This window comes from Zalophus californianus, chromosome 2, assembly GCF_009762305.2.
Source record: "Zalophus californianus isolate mZalCal1 chromosome 2, mZalCal1.pri.v2, whole genome shotgun sequence".
NCBI lineage: Eukaryota > Metazoa > Chordata > Mammalia > Carnivora > Otariidae > Zalophus > Zalophus californianus.
In genome coordinates this window covers 152745747-152762767 of record NC_045596.1, presented here as the reverse complement: position 1 = coordinate 152762767, position 17021 = coordinate 152745747, and the positions used below count along the sequence as shown (strand labels likewise).

Here is a 17021-nt window from a genome sequence, read left to right as displayed (position 1 = left end):
TGTTAATAATGTAGGAGAAAGGGCACTGTAATCTATCAAGTTCTATAAAAAAAAAATCTGGATTCTGATAAAACCAGGGTAGGGGCTAGAGAACCTAAATCATGGGAAGTAAACAAAATCAGAAAAAAAAAGAATAAGCTTGGGGAGAAAGTAGGGTGTAGGAGAGACTACTGTAGCCTAAAAACTCTAATCTAGGGCATCAAGAAGAGCCTAAGAACTTATCTTGCTTTATCCACTATACATCCTTTAAGACCCAGCTCACTGTTATCCCTGATTATAATTTCCCCAGCCTCTCCCCCATGTAGCCTAAGCTGCTCCATCTTTAGTACGCACCTCTATTTTAGTACTGATGACTATACATCTTGGTGTGGTAAAATATACATAACATAAAATTTACTATTCTAACCATTTTTTCATTTTAACCATTAAAAAAATTATGTTATTTGTGAGAGAGAGAGAGAGAGAAAGCACAAGCAGGGCGACTGGCAGACACAGGGAGAATCAGACTCCCCGCTGAGCAGGGAGCCCAATGTGGGGCTCAGTCCCAGGACCCTGGGATCATGACCTGAGCTGAAGGCAGATGCTTAACTGACTGAGCCACCCAGGCATCCTCAATTTTAACCATTTTTAAGTGTACAGTTCAGTGGCATTAAGTACATTCACTTTGTTGTGCAACCATTACCACCACCCATCTTCCTAAATGGAAACTCTATACCCACTAAATACTAACTCCCTATTTTTCCACGTCACAGCCCCCTGGAAACCTTTATTTTACTTCTATCTCTTTGAATTTGACTATTCTAGGTACCTCATATAAGTGGAATCATACAGTATTTATCCTTTAAGACTGTCTTCTTCTTTTTTTTTTTTTAGATTTTATTTTATTTTATTTTTTTAAGTAAACACCCAACATGGGGCTCAAACTCACAATCCCAAGATCAAGAGATGCACGCTCTACCGACTGAGCCAGCCAGGCTGGCTTCTTTCATTTAGCATCATGGCCTCAAGGTTCATCCATGCTGTGGACTATGTCAGAATTTCTTTCCTTTCTAAGGCTAAAGAATATTCAAACACACTTTGTTTATCCACTCATCTGTCAGTGGACACTTGTGTTGCTTCTACATTTTGACTATTATAAATAATACTGTTATGAACATGGAGAGACTAATATCTCTTCGAATCCTTGTTCTCGATTCTTTGGGGTTTACACCCGAATTTCTGGGTCATAGGGTAATTCTAGGTTTAATTTTTCCATAGCATCTGTCATTTGACAACCCCACCAACTATTGCATAAAGGTTCCAATTTCTCCACATCCTTGCCAACACTTGTTATTGATGTTTTCGACAATAGCCATCCTAACGGGTGTAAAGTGGTAGGTTACTTTTTTAAAATATATGTTTCTTCTTAGACCTTAAGTTCTTCAAAAACTGACTTTGTGGGTATTTGATTGATTTGAATGAAATCAAAGACCTGAGTTGAATACATATTTCCCTAAGGGTGTCTATAAATATGCAAAATTGCCTCGAACCTCTCCCCAATAGTAGTAAAAATATGTTTGCCCCGATATCAGTCATATCTGAATTTTCAAGAGACTGAAACAGGCCGCAAAGGAGCGGCTCCCTGGACTGAGATAGTGGGGAAGGAGCGCCCTCTCGTGTCCATTCTCTGTCAGTGTCAGTGGATAAAGAAGCCGGCTGAGAAATGAACATTATCAGACTTTCTGATGACATTCCAGTGACAACAGTCAAACTCCAGTTATGCCCCTCCTGCATAAAAGAAAATGTGGAAATACAGAGTGAATGAAACTGGGATCCTCTGAAGAGTTCCCAGTCCAGAAGGCGGGTGGGGGGTTGGGGAGAGTAAAATATACGCAGAAATAACAATAGAAGACTAGAAACAAAATGGATAGATTACTACGTGAATACAGAAAGATTAAGACCTCGCAGGAGATAAGCCAAGATTCATATCAAAATGCAAACCTCGCTGGTTAAGAAGGAGCTGGGGTTGGCACTGGAGTTTCTCTTGAGGCTCCAGGGTGTCCCTGGAGCTGGGAGTGCAGCCTCCCATGTAGGGGTCACAGGAGTCCCGCTGTTAGGTTTCCAGAGGCCCTGTAAGGTTTAGACAAGCTCACCTATCCTTTGGAGGGAGGCCCTGGAAACTCATCACGCGTTCCTTTCTTCCCTTTTGTGTCTTTCCCCTAGCTCCCTATCTCTTGACTTTCATCTCCCGACACTTCCTCCTTCCCTAAATTGGCTGTTGACTGGGACACTGTCTCCATAGCTTCTCCTAGCCCTGATGCTCCCAAAGATAATTACGTAGGTCCCCTGGCTTTAGGGTTTTTGCATGTACAACAAGCGCGGGGACCAGTTACAAAGGATTAAGAAGCTCTCTCGCCATCCTTGCTCCTGGAAACAACCTTCAGCTGGCTTCTCAGAGTGGGGGAAGTCCTTGCCTTGGTCTTCACCCTTCAATGCTGAATGAAGATGGAGTCAAGTATGGCAGTAGACGTGCAGAATGTCCACTCAGGTAGAAACTAGTGCTCATGAGGGAAACAGCATGTAAAAAACAAAAAACAACAAAACCAACAACAACAAAAACAGTTATGGTCAAACACACCTGAGTTTAAAGCCCAGCTCTGCCTGCTTGTGGCTGTGGCCACTGGCGCCCCATCACTTTGTCCCCAATTCTGCAGCTATGAAATGAGGATAACAACCTGACTGCCTCAAAGGATTTTTGCCAAAATTAAATAAGATAGAGGACACAAATCGTTTAGGGAGTATCAAGTATAATAAATGCCCGTCTTCTTCCCTCTCTTGCTCCCAGCCTCCTTCTGTTCCTGTAAGTCTAGTGGCTGTGGCTGAGACTTCTGGGTCAGTGGCGCAATAACCGAGAATTTCTAGGTCAACAAGAGCTGTATGGGAAGCAGAACAGCCGCTTTGTTGGTATTCTTGCGCAGGGTGGTGAAGGGGAGGTCTTTCCAAACCATCCAAATTACTTCCCAAGACTTTTTGCGTTGCCCAAGCCAGAAACCGGGGAGCCATTCTTGACTTCTCCTGGTCTCTCACCAACAACCCCCCCCCGCCGCCGTCACTTATCTGTATTTCCAAGTTCTGTTACTTCTCCTTAAGCTATTCTAAATCCTAGGGTTCTCTCCCTCCCCCTGCATTACTTTAAGTCACCGTTGTCTTGTCCCTGGAAGTCTGCAATGCCTCCCTGACCAACCCTGCAGAATTGTCCCTCTTCTTAATTATCCAGCAGATAGAGCTCTTCCTACATCCAAGTCTTAGCCAGTCACTGCCCTGGATAAGATCACTTCTTGATTGCTCAACTTCTGTCAAGATAAAGTCTGAACTCCTTAGTGTGCCTTGGTCCCTAAATTTGGACTCCTGCCGACGTTTTCAGCTTTCTCTCTCACCAACCCTGCTATGCTGGACTATCTCCAGGGCATGGACAAGGCACAGTGACTGAGAGGTTCCTGGATGCGGGAGGACTTTAGTGCTAAGAGCAGGCCAGCCCTGGGCAAACCAGGATGGCTGTCACCCTAGTTTTGCCTTGGGTCTCCATGTACTCTGTTCCTTTCTCCCAAATGCTTCCACTCATCTGTCCCGCCTCCTACTGACTCCTCGGTACCACTCATCCTCTATTTCTGCTTGGCCATCCCCTGTGCAGCTCCAGATGGAGGGGTTTATCTGTCCCCTCCCAAAGCTGTCACAGCTGGTGCTCCTTGCAGCCCCTGCTCTATTTGAATGGCTGCTTTGTCTCCCCCGTGGTTATAAACCCATTAAAGGCAGGAAGTTTTTTTCCCCCTCCCTATATTCCCAGAGCCTAGCAGAGAGTCTGGCACAAGGTTGGAGTTCGATAGTTTTCTTAAATTAAGGAATAGCAATATAAATTTATCTTTCTCAATTACCATCTAATTCATATCACTATGGGGAAATGTTATGGATCGAATGCTTGTGTCCCCATGCAAATTCATATGTTGAACCCCTAGAATGACTGTATGGAGATGAGGCCATGAAGAAGGAAGGAAGGTTAAATTAGGCCATAAGGGTGGCGTCCTGATCTGATAGGATTGGTGTTCTTATAAGAAGACACACCAGGGAAAACCTCTCCCACACACACAGGTACCAAGGAGAGGCCATGTGAGCACACAAAGAAAAGGTGACCCCAAAGGAAAGGTCTCACCAGATGCTAACCCGCCAACACCTTGATCTCAGACTTCCAGCCTCCAGAGCTGTGAGAAAATAAATGTCTATTGTTTAAGCCACCCGGCCTGTGGTGTGACCAATGATGACTAAGGGTCACACAAGGAACCATCCTGAGGCAAACAGTCTATTCTAAAATGGCCCCAATTATATTTCCCATCCCACATGTTCTTCCAGAACCTTGCAACTCTCCCAAATCCCTGCCTGCTCTTCTTGAAACTCGTCACCAGAGCATAGTGGAGTGACACTATGAGACTTGCGAGGTTAGGACAAAAGAGGTGATTCAGAGTCCACCCGTCTCTCTCTTGGGATGCTCATCCTTAGAACCCAGTCCCCATGCTACAAGAACTCCAGCCCAAATGAAGAGGAACAGGGACCCCTGCCCTCAGCCCTGGCTGAACGCCCAGTGAAAGACTCGCATGCGCTTCCCAGCCATGTCCCTACACCATCTTGGAATTGGATCTTCCAGCCCTCTATTGGAAGGACCCAGAGACTGTTGTGTGGATCAGAGATAAGCTCTTCCCGAGGCCCCTCCCAAACTGTAGATTTATGAGGAGAATAACAGACTGTTGTTGTAAGCAACCAAGTTTGGGGCTGGTTTGTTTTATAGGAATAGATAACCCAAATACAGCTTGAGACAAGATGTAGCCACTTGTACTAGATAAGCCCTTCTTTCTCTTGATAGGTCCTTGCCCCAGAAGATTCTGGTTTATTTCAGAAGAGACAGGGACATACTCCAGACTGGTCCATTCAAATATTGGCCCACAATGTGACTGGATCCTGACATAATCCGGGGGGCAAAGCAGGGCAGAATCCTGGAGCTGTAGGCCACCCCAGGTGCACAGCAGCCCTTGGCTCCTGAGGGCTGACCATGAGGGCTCCGCCTTCAGGAAGAGGAAATCTTAACTGATAGCCATCTGCTCTGCCCATGGGAAGAACACCAGGTCTCATCCTGGGTGTTTTGTTTTTGTTTTTTTTTTTTAATTCTCTGCCTCAGAGTCATGTGTTAGTATCACCTTGGGTGGTGCAAACTAATCAATTGTAGGTTGGTTCTGTTTTGTCCTACACCAATCATTTGGGCATCGAAACCACTGTACACTGCATCCTGGGCCATCCTTCCAGGCCACCATCTTGAACCATTCAAAAACAACTCTGTATATGTATGTTACAGTATGGAATACAAGAACATGAGTGTTCAACATTACATGATTGACAAACATTTGGTTTTCTATCATTCTGCTTTACTTAGGTAACTAAGTATCCTAGAATGGTTAACTTTTGGGACCTTGAAATGGTTACATGAGTAGGTGGTTTAGTTTAGAATGTATGACTAATATTTTTGCAGCCAGGTAAAATTTTCTGCTTTCCAATGACTCTTTGGAGCCCATTTACATTGCTTAAAAATCAATTATAATTCCTTCTTTGGACATTTTTACATTGCCCCCATTGTGCTGGTTATTCCTCACTGTCCCACTCATATAGTACCCCGCCCACTCACTCCTGGCCATGTTTCTCCCCGGTTGTCTTTGTTCTCTGACTTCTGGATGGGTCTGACCAAAGCCAGGTGCTGTTGGAGTGTGGAGGGGTGGGGAGAGAGAGGGCTTCTCCCTCCTCCTTCCCTGCCAGGCCTTGTTATCTACAGTGACTGTGTTCCTCCACCACAGAGCATACATCATGTTCGGCAGCCCCTCTCTGTGGCTACAGCTCTCACTGGGTTCTAGGAACAACAGGCCCTTTCCCTTCTGCCTCTTCACGCCACAGGGTAACAAAGGCTTCCACTGTTGCTAGTTCCTAGGTGCTTCACCATCTCATCTTGATTCTCTTAACCCTCCCTACACTGTTGTTGTGGGCTGAATTGTGTTCCAGTCCCCCAACCCCCCACCCAGATTCCTATATGGAAGTCTTAACCCCCAGGACCTCAAAACAGTGACTGTCTTTGGAGATAGGGTCTTCAAAGAGGTAATTAAGATTAAATGAGGTCATATGGGTGGGCCCTAGTCTAATCTGACTTGTATCCTTATAATAAGATGAGATGAGGACACAGACCCCACCCAGAAAGAAGACCACTGAAGACATGGGGAGAAGGTGGCCACCCACCCTCCCAAGCCGAGGAGAGAGGCCTCGGAAGTAACCAACCCTGCCGACGCTTTGATCTTAGCGTTCCCAGCCGCCAGAGCTGTGAGAAAATAAATGCCTGTTGTTTAAAAGCCACTCATCTCTGGTATTTTTGTTATGGCTGCTGGAACAGATGAAGACCGTGGTACTTTGTGATGGCAGCTCTAGCCAACGAGACACCATGGTAAACAGCCCCGTCATTAAACTGCTCAAGTAGCCTTGGGAGTGTGCTGTCTGCATCTTCTGGGACCCTGCCCCACACTCCCAATATTACCACTGTTGCTATCCTGTGTCCCTTTATCAACCCCATGGTATCTAGCCTCACATTTGTGTCTAAGTTTGTAACTATGTCAGCACTTATACCATGAATACCTTTGACTGAAATACTGTAGAACTCCCTTTCCCAAGTAGGTACCTAAGCTCAAAGTTTCTAAGAGAGGACCCAAGTAACATCCAACTCTCCAATGTGTAGAGCACCTTGTCACTTCTATCAAAATCCTTTCACATTCTTAAATTGACTTCGGATCTGGAGGCTGGCTGGGTGATGCCTGAAGCCCAGAGTGCCTCTGAAGATGTTGCATGAGGATTTTTGTGGCTGCTTTGGTGGCCGGGAGCCCTGCCCATCGATGAGACCAGGCAAGATGAGCGGGAACTTGGAGAGGAGCGCTGGGTTCTGCACTTAGGCATATCTAGGGAGGAAAAAGACATCATTCTGAGACAGCCACTGAAACAGCAGAGAGGAAGCTATATAACTAAACCCATTTTAATGATGCGAAATAGCTCTCTCACAGCATAGGGCTGGTGGGATTTATCGAGACTTCCCAACTTCACCACTCCTAACCCCCACGCCATCTTCACCTTGAGCTAAGAATCAGTCTGTTAGTCTCCAAAGCGCTCTCATGACCATAATTTCATTTGAACCTCAAGAAAATTCCACAAGGTAGGTAGGGAGGTATTAGCATCTCCGTTTTACACATCAACAAAACCGAAGGACAGGCCGTTTACATGCCAGCCCAAGTTCACAGAGCAAAAAGGTGTCAGAGCCAGGTCTGGACACGTGAAGCTCCCAGGCCCAGTGAGCACTGGTAGAGTTCCCATATTTTACACTCACTACTAATCTGTGCATGCACACATTTGCTCTAAAAACGCAAATGTCACAGGTTGACATTCTAACCAAAACTCACAGTGAGAAAGGATTTCTCCTGGACATCTGGCCGTGAGCAGGAAAGAGGAGAGGGAGAGATGGAGAGAACAAGAGAAAGAAAGAACACAAGCTGAGCTTGCAGGGAGCACAAGCGATGGACTCTCATAAATTCCCTCTTACATTGGCCCCTACTGTGCAGACAGTCAGAAGGAGATGGGGCAGATATGGAGACCCTGTCTCCTTCCCTGAACACAATCCCGGTCCCACGACTCCATATTCAGCCAGCATGTCCCAGCCGTCAGATCCTTTGTTACATCCCTCTCATGCTCTCCCGGATATGTTCGCCACAAACAGGGCTTCAGTTAATCTGGGGAAATCCTACTTGAGACTTTCACTGAATCAGAAACTGCTTCAGCCAATTGTTGCCGTCTCCTGTCCTCTGGTCCAGAGAACCTGCTCCCTTGTTATTCCACAAAGATGCCCCCCAGTCTTGCCTCACACCCTACACCAGCCTCATGTAGTCTATTCCTTCTCTAAATCTAACCCATCCTTCAAGGTCCATCTTCTCCAAGAAGCTTGAGTGTCTAGACCCTCAGGGATTTCTTTCTTTCTTTTTTTTTTTTAATTTTTAAAAAGATTTTATTTGAGAGCGAGCAAGAGAGTGAGCGCGCACAAGCCAGGAGAGGGGCGGAGGGAGAGGGAGGACAGACCCCCGCCGAGCAGGGAGCCCGACGTGGGACTCGATCCCAGGACCCTAGGATCACGACCTCAGCTGAAGGCAGACGCTTAACCGACTGAGCCACCCAGGCGGCCCGACCCTCAGGGATTTCTGCCTCAGCTGGATTCCTGAAGCCATTATTACCAAGTCCTCTGACTTCGCATTGAACATAGGTTCTTGGACATTAGTATTTGCTCCTGACTGTAATTATTTGTCCCCTGGCAAGACTGCAAACGCCCTGAGAGCAAAGCTGGAATCTTATACTTCAGTGAATCTATGGGTGCCCGCCTATACATGTTTGTTGATGATTTTTCTGGGAAAAAGGAGGCTAAGCTGGGATTAAATGTAGCAAGTTGTTAGAACCGGAGAGGAAAAAAGGGAAGAAATGGGAGCAAATAATCTTCCCTCCTTTAAAGCTTCCAGTGTGGTTTGAAGATCAACGCACAGTAAGCCTTTTTGGTGTTATTCTAAGATCAACATAAGGTAAAAGAACAAATAGAGGTGTTCCTTTGTGCTATTTTAGTAACAATGAAAATAAAATAATACCTGTTGAATGAAGAACAGGCCTAGCTCTCTGGGATACAAGAATGGGCTAGTCACACCTCACCTGTAACAGTTTCGAATTAAATCCTATTACTCTGCAAAGCTGATTTATCACTGCATTTGAGGAACCCCTTTCCCCTAAGTCCCCCTGGGTGGTGGGGGGGGGAAGTTCACATGCTGAGGCAGGCTCCTCTCAAGCTCTCCTTTTTTTAGCCAAGGCAGGTTGCAGGGATTCACACCATACCCCCATTCCCCTTGGTAATTGTCACCGCCTATCCAGACTATTGGGTTTTTCTTCCCTCCAAGATCAGCTCTGGGAAGATGGTCTCCTTACATCCACCCTTTCTTTCTGTCTCTGAAAACAAGTGTGCAGACCCTCTTCATTTTAAGGCTTTAATGTCCATCATTATAAGAGAAAAGATAAGATTTAAGGGGAAAACATGGGGAAGGTACATAAAGGGTATAAATCTGACAGTCTTGGATCTTGATCAAAGCATCTGATGATCTGGTTGAAATAACTAGGAATTTCTTTTATACCAACACTGGATATGAGATGATAGAAAAGCACATATTGGTCTCAGTCCCATGTTCCTGGCACAGAGCTCAAACCCTTGTAATTTCTGAAGTGATAAGAGCACTTAGGAGCATCTTTTGTTCTGGTGAGGTGACTCTGGATGGGCTCCTGGATGGAGGCTGGTTACCAGAAGGACCAAGTCTTGATTAGAAGCTTAGAATTTTCAGCCCTACTCACCATCCTCCAGAAAGGGGAGAGGGGCTAGAAATGGACTTAATAATTGATCGTGCCTACATGATGGAACCTCCATAAAAATCCCAATAGGATGGGGTTGCTCTTACAAACAATGTTGTTATAAATTATCTTTACTTATGTGCAGGTCCATCTGCTATAGCCTTTCCTCAACCTGTTCCCATGAAGAGAGATGGAATCAGCTACAGATCTTTCTCAACTTATGATGGGGTTGTGTCCCGATAAACACATCATGAACTGAAAATATTGTAAGTCAAAAAATGCATTTAATACACCTAATCTACCGAGGGCACCTGGGTGGCTCAGTTGGTTAAGCAACTGCCTTCGGCTCAGGTCATGATCCTGGAGTCCCGGGATCGAGTCCCGCATCGGGCTCCCTGCTCAGCAGGGAGTCTGCTTCTCCCTCTGACCCTCCCCCCTCTCATGTGCTCTCTCTCCGTCTTTCATTCTCGCTCTCTCAAATAAATAAATAAATAAACAAACAAACAAATAAATAAATAAAATTTTAAGGGCGCCTGGGTGGCTCAGTTGGTTAAGCGACTGCCTTCGGCTCAGGTCATGATCCTGGAGTTCCAGGATCGAGTCCCGCATCGGGCTCCCTGCTCAGCGGGGAGTCTGCTTCTCCCTGTAACCCTCCCTCCTCTCATGCGCTCATTCTCTCTCTCAAATAAATAAATAAAATCTTTAAAAAAAAAATACACCTAATCTACCGACTGTTACAGCTCAGCCTGGCCTACCTTAAACATGGCTCAGAACACTTACATTGGCCTACAGTTGGGCAAAGTCATCAAACACAAAGCCTATTTTATGATAAAGTGTGGAATAGCTCATGTAATGTATTGAATACTGTACTGAAAGTGAGAACTAAATGGTTGTTAAGTGTATCAGTTGTTCATCCTCCTGACTGTGTGGCTGCTTGGCTGCCACTGACCTGCATCACGAGAGAGTGTCAGACTGCATATTGCTAGCCCGGAAGAAGATCAAAATCCAAAACCCAAAGTATGGTTTCTACTCAATGTGTATTGCTTTTGCACCACCATAAAGTTGAAAAAATCACAAGTTAAACCACTGGAAGCCAGGGACCATCTATAATTTATTTTTTTAAAAAGATTTTATTTATTTATTTTGACAGAGAGAGAGAGACAGCGAGAGAGGGAATACAAGCAGGAGGAGTTGGAGAGGAAGAAGCAGGCTCTCTGCTGAGCAGGGACCCCGACGTGGGGCTCGATCCCAGGACCCTGGGATCATGACCTGAGCCGAAGGCAGATGCTTAACGACTGAGCCACCCAGGTGACCCAGGGACCATCTATAATTTAAATATATTTTTGTCGGGGCACTGGGTGGCTCAGTCGGTTAAGCATCCGACTTGATTTCAGCTCAGGTCATGATCTCAGGGTCGTGGGATCGAGCCCCGTGTTGGGCTCCATGCTCAGTGTAGAGTCTGCTTGAGATTCTCTCTCTCTCTCTCTCTCTCTCTCTCTCTCTCCCTCTCCCTCTGCCCCTCACCCTGCTCACATGCTCTCTAAATAAATAAATAAATAAAATCTTAAAAATAAACAAATGTATTTTTCTCACTGGTTGAACTTACTATTTTCTTTTCTTTTAAATATTTTATTTTTAAGTAATCTCTACACCCAACATGGGGCTTGAACCTACAACCCCGAGGTCAAGAGTCACGTGTTCTACCAACTGAGCCAGGCGGGTGCCCCCTTACTGTTCTTTTTCTAGAGGTATTTACCCAATAATATCTCCCAGTGTTGTCAGCATGTCTTTAAATGGAAGGACATAGAAGAGAAATAGAAGGCCATGCTTTATACAACAGAATTCTCCAGGGTTCTGTTCTTGGCCCACGTCCTAGGCAATCAGTGCCTATGTCTTCAATTGCCGGATTTATACCTCTTGCCTCACCGTCCCTCCTAAGCTCTTGGCTCATAAACCCAGCTCTCTTCTGAATACATGTACTTGTAGTCCCACAGGTACCTCACATCTAGCACGTCCTGCTGCATTTCCAGTCTCAGTGGTGGGTGGCGTGAGCATTAACACAGTTGCCCAACCCAGATACCTAGGAGTTACCCTTTCCTTGGCTGGAAGCTGTTCCCCTCCAGCCTGTAAGCACCTGGAAGGCAGGGACTGTATCTTGCTATGGTTGTATCCCTAGTGCCCACTCTTGCACCTGTAAAATACTTGTTGGATAAATGAATAGATGTACCAATGATTCCTCCTCTTTCATTTCAGGGCAGTGGCTGAAAGCACTTTGCAAGTGGATACTGAAGTGGGGATAGAAAATTCCTATCTTCAGTCTGGATGGCCATTTGGCTAAGGCCCAAGAAGGGCTATCACCCAGGAACAACTTTTTTTTTTAAGATTTTATTTATTTATTTGACAGGGAAAGAGGGAGAGAGAAAGCACAAGCAGGTGGAGCGGCAGGCAGAGGGAGAGGGAGAAGCAGGCTCTCTGCTGAGCAGGAAGCCCGACGTGGGGTTCGATCCCAGGACCCTGGGATCATGACCTGAGCCAAAGGCAGATGTCACCCAGGCACCCCCACCCAGGAACAACTTATGGATACCAGCTTGAATATATCTCTGTGTCTATCATGCTTCAATTGAATTTTATTTTCTGGTTCTCCATTCACGTTATTTGCAAAACTTTGCAAATGATCACTGATACACACATCAGCATTGGATAAACCCAGGGATCATGTAAGAGAATTGATTAGGTAAAGGAGTATGTGGATATGGAAAACAGATAAATATAGTAACAATAATGATAGCCTCTGAAGTGTGCCAATCACTCTTCTAGAAATACCACCACCACCACTTGCAAATATCTGACTGCTGGGCATTGTGTTAAGTGTCATACATTTATTATTTCTTTAAAAATTTTTTTTAATTTTTAAAATTTTATGTACGGATGTATGTATGTGTTTGTAGGCTCCATGCCCAGCGTGGAGCCCAACACAGGGCTTCAACTCACAACTCTGAGATCAAGAGTCGGATGCTTAACCAACTGAGCCACTCAGGTGATACTTATTATTTCATTAAATCTTCTCAAGCCTGTGATATGGTAAAGAAAGGTAAAGAAGGTGACAATCTCTATAGGAGATCTTACCCACCTCCCCCCTTTTAAAAATCTACCCTCAACTTTAGGACACTCAGTTCAAGAGTAATGTGGTAATATTATGTATAAATATGAAATATTGTGTTTGAATATCATAAGATCAGAAGTGTTTGTTTTCGTCATATAAACACAGCTTCAACTCATTCCTATAAATTGCCTCAGCATAGGATGGGGACTGAGCGGTAAGTAAGGGTCACTGGTGAGGATAAAGGCTCAGAGGATAGAAAAGGTGGCTGAGGAATGCCCACCTAGAGGGATTTCCTTCTGGGAAGAAAGTCTAAAACGGATGACTACTTATCCTGGCTCCCATTCAGTGTTTGCTTAACCTCTAGGATGGAGCTGCTGCCTGAATTTTTCAATCTGGGAATTCTGTGAGGAGGAGCCCTGCTATCCTCATTTCTGCTTGAGATCCCAGATTGCCCCTCACACCTGTGTGGTCACACCGCTTTGGGCAACGCTATGGGGGGGGGGGGGTGTTCCCTTTTCCTCCTAGCTCACTCTGCTTCCGCGAGACACAGAGGGAAGGTGTTAGGGAAAAATCATCAACAGAGTTTAAGCCACAGGCCTACCTTTGCTCTTGGTTTATCTTTTAAGTAACCTTGGAGTCAAGCTGTGAGCTGTGGAGGAAGGCCAAGCAACCCTAGGCAGGGTTTGGAAATTTCAATCCAAGACTATGTAATGGCACCATTTGGCCTAGGGATGTGTTGCAAAGTGTGCATAGGCCATAAAGTTCGAATGGTTATTTGTTAGCAATGATAGTGAACTTGAACTGCAAAACAGCCATGTCTTAGAAAATTGGCTTCTACTGTAGTTTGTGGTGAAATACTGTATTACTAAATGTTATACATACATTATTTATTTATTTATTTATTTATTTATTTATTTATTTATTTAGCAAGTCCTAGGCCCAAAGCAGGGCTTGAACTCATAACCCTGAGATCAAGAATCACATGCTCTACCGACTGAGCCAGCCAGGCGGCCCACATATATATATTTTTTAAAACCCCAGTAGTAGCAGTGACTATCTGTCATAACTAATATGTATATAACTAATAATACTACAAAACTCACAAACACGGTTGTTCTCTTCTTCTCTTTGGTAGATCCCAAAGAGAAGCCAATTTGTGTCAAATATTTTGTATGTACTAAAAGCAGGTAGCCATTTTGCCGCTGTTTAAATATTCAGCAAAAGAGAAGCAGATCGAGTCACTCCTGTTGGAAATGCCAGGGTAATTTATCATGCATAGCATCATACAACAAGAGATAACAAGACAGAACAAGAAAACTATGCTCTCTTAGAGGCAAAGGATAAATGCAAAGACTCTAAGTAGTGGTCCTGCCTGAGAGTTCACTTTGCCTCCAGGATTCTTAGCAAGCAGGTCCTTTCTTTTCTTAGGTATCAAAAAGTAACAACAACCAATATTGTAATTAGCAAGGAGTGGAGTGCATACCTGGCAGAATTCACAGCACTGAGTTCACCACACGCTCACGGTCCAGTCCGAGTGTGGAATAAAAAAGTTAACAAAGATGAGGAGTGAATGCATGAACTATGTGCAGGCACAAGAGTACACAGAGACCACGCAGGGGAAAAAAAATATGTGGCTCACATTTCAATATACAGCTACGGATGCAACCATTTTCCATATAGTGGAAAGCAGGAGAGAAAGAAAAGACAAAGATAAAGATAACTGAGGGGAAGCAAAAGTAAAAGCAAGAAGGAGAAGCTTATTCCATAGGCTGGAGCCTCCTGCCAAGGTCCCCTGGCTGCCTGGCTGACCCCTCCCTCTGCAGCTTACCTTCTTTCTCTCCTGCAGCCTCTGGTGCTGATCTGGTGGGATTTTGATTTTGCTTACTGCTATTACCCAAACTAGCTACTATTTACCAAAGGCTTCTTTGAGCCAGGCACTAACCTAAATGCTTTCCATCCCCCCCTCCCAACCCTGGGAGGTTAGTGTCATTCCTAACTCCATTTAATAGACGAGGAGACAGAACGTCCCAGGGGTTAATAAATGGCCAAATCACAATCCTGCAAGGGAGTTATCATTATTCCCATTTTACAGATGAAGAAATGGAGGCTCAGAAAGGTTTAGTAACTTATCCAAAGTCACACCATTTTGTTAAAAGAGCTCAAGTCTGTCGGAGGGCAAAGCCCATGTTCTTTCTTACTCTGCATTCCAAATGGAAGTCTCAGGGATTTCACTGCTTGAGCTAAATGATTAAAAAATCTCCCATAGAGATTTCTAGTTCTGCACATCCAAACCAAATAGACGTTAGAAAACAAATACCTGGGGAAGTCCTCAGAATTTGAAAGAAATCTATTAAAGACTGCCCGCAGGACAAACACAACATACATTTGTTTCTTAAACACTTCTGTTAGAATCAACTGTATTTTCTAAAGCTCCAAGAAGATAGGAGACAGAAACCAGTTTTGATTGGTTGATCATAGAAACTCACGAGGGGGATGGATTCTTTCTGGCATTCTATGTAAAGTCACTTTAGCTGCAGCTGTGTCCCTCAGGTATTAGAAGAGAGCAGGGGGCGGACGTGTAGGGGACTGCGGGGTCCCACAGCTCCAGACTGTAGCCTGGAATGGACTCTAAAGATGTTGGAAACCAAGCTCTCATTTCATAAATGGGAAAATGAAAACTCACAGGCTGAGTGACTGCTAGTTAATTGTAGAGCAGAGGCCAGAACTCTGGATTTCCTGATTCTTAAGCCATTGTTCTTTCCATGACAAGAATCAGGTATCACTGTAGAGCATATTCTTTTTTCCTCCTCTTCGGCCTCGGAGAGGGGAAAAAAGAAAAAGGTGAGAAAGCTTGCAGAAGCATTTAAAAAACCAGAACACTAAGAATCAAGTTATCTTATGAAGTGTTGAAGAAGGTAAGTGCAGAGGCTGGAATTAGCCGAGCACAGGAAAAGATAAGGTCTTATCTAAAGCAATTAGAGTAGGGCAATTCAAGGCTTGTGTTACTTGTATTTAGGTGAAAGCTCTGAAACAGCAAGCTTTTTGAAATCCGTGGCCAAATCAGAACCTAGAAAGTGACGACTTCTAGTCTCCAAGTAAACGTTGAATGTGAGATAAAAAGTACTTCAGGTTTTTATACTTAACTTGGTAGGAAAAAGAAAAAAGGAAAAATGACAGGAAACTAGATGTGGGCTGGGGTCATCTGAGTCTACCTCCAGGCCCCAGGAAGTCCAAAGCCTACCCATTTTGTGAATGGTCCCAGGGACTTTTGTTTTTCTGGTCTTCTAGACTTCTGAGATCTTGCTTTCATGTGTAATTGAGAATTTACTGTAGAGATGGAAGGCGGGGTTGACATCCCAGCAACAGCAAATAACTTCAATCAGAATGGATCCTGACCCTGCTCCCCTACCTGTCTGAGCTTCTCTCCACCTGGCTGGCTCTCTCTCTCTCCTTCCCCCTCCTTCGCACCCCCCCCACCCCATGCAGGAGCAGAAACAACACACTTCCTTTAATCTCCTGCAGAGCAGGTTTTCCCCACCTCTGAAGTCCAGGTGCCTATAGAATCCAAGCGCTCAAGGTGGCATCCCTCCTCACAAGCTCATCAAGGAGGCTTCCCCAGCCCCTCACCCCCACCCCAGGAGACAGCTCCCTCCTTCCCCTTCCCAAATAGGCTTTGCAGGTCCAACTGTTAAGATTAAAAAAAAAAAAAATTTCCCCATGTCTTTATACACGATGGGAAAATTTCTGAAGTTTGATTAAGATAGTAGCACTTGCTATACTGCGGTAGTGTTTCTATTTTTTAATTGCTTTGTTCTGTATGGAATTTTATTATCATAACTAAGTGTAATAGACATTTCTTGATATTTACCTAATTTTAATAAACCGTCTTCAAAATCAGAAAGCATTAGTGATCAGATCCAGGCTTTATTCTATCAGTGATTCCCACCAAAGGTGGGTAAATGAAGCAGCCGTAAAGAGGCAGCTTTAGAACTGAAAGCCTTAAGAGGCAACTAGGTACACTTTTAAGGGGTGGGTCTTGAAAACTCAAGCCTATTAAATAATAGAAAACATCACAAGCTCACTGTTTGGCTTCGAAACTGTTTCCCTAAGCAGGTTTCTCTTTTTGGAGGTGTCGCTCATATTTGAAAGCTGTAAGTCATGGTAGGCAAAAAGTGAAGAAGCAGACGGCTCAAGGGATAGTCTCTGTACTCCTCCATGCTTTTTTCTGTTCCAACCCTTCCATTTCACGAAGCTCTGCCTTCTCCAAATATTTTCTGCTTACGGGGGCAAGGAATACTCAGTGTTCAGGTCTCAGGTACCTCTGGGCAGCTTTGTCCGTCTGTCCTTCTTATCCTCACCTCTATCATGTGTTCCCCTGAGTTCTGCCTGCTCACTTGTTTCCCTAGTTCCTCCTGAAACCTTCCTGCGTACAGCTATCTAAATG

At 44.7% G+C, this 17021-nt stretch overlaps 1 protein-coding gene across 7 annotated transcripts in view; it reads right to left on the bottom strand.

Moving 5' to 3' along the window:
- Positions 1-1068: 1068 nt before the first annotated feature.
- The window catches only part of FBXO16 (F-box protein 16), a 61739-nt gene continuing 45786 nt past the window's right edge, over positions 1069-17021 (bottom strand). For 5 of the 7 annotated variants that reach the window (XM_027600569.2, XM_027600568.2, XM_027600571.2 and 2 more), the window contains one exon: positions 1069-7010. In XM_027600569.2, the coding sequence (XP_027456370.1) occupies positions 6831-7010 (180 nt within the window). In that variant the 3' untranslated portion in view covers positions 1069-6830. Of the gene's footprint in view, positions 7011-7505; positions 7532-14060; positions 14231-17021 lie in introns of all 7 variants that reach the window. The other 2 variants (XR_003521085.2, XM_027600572.2) reach the window with 2 other exon arrangements.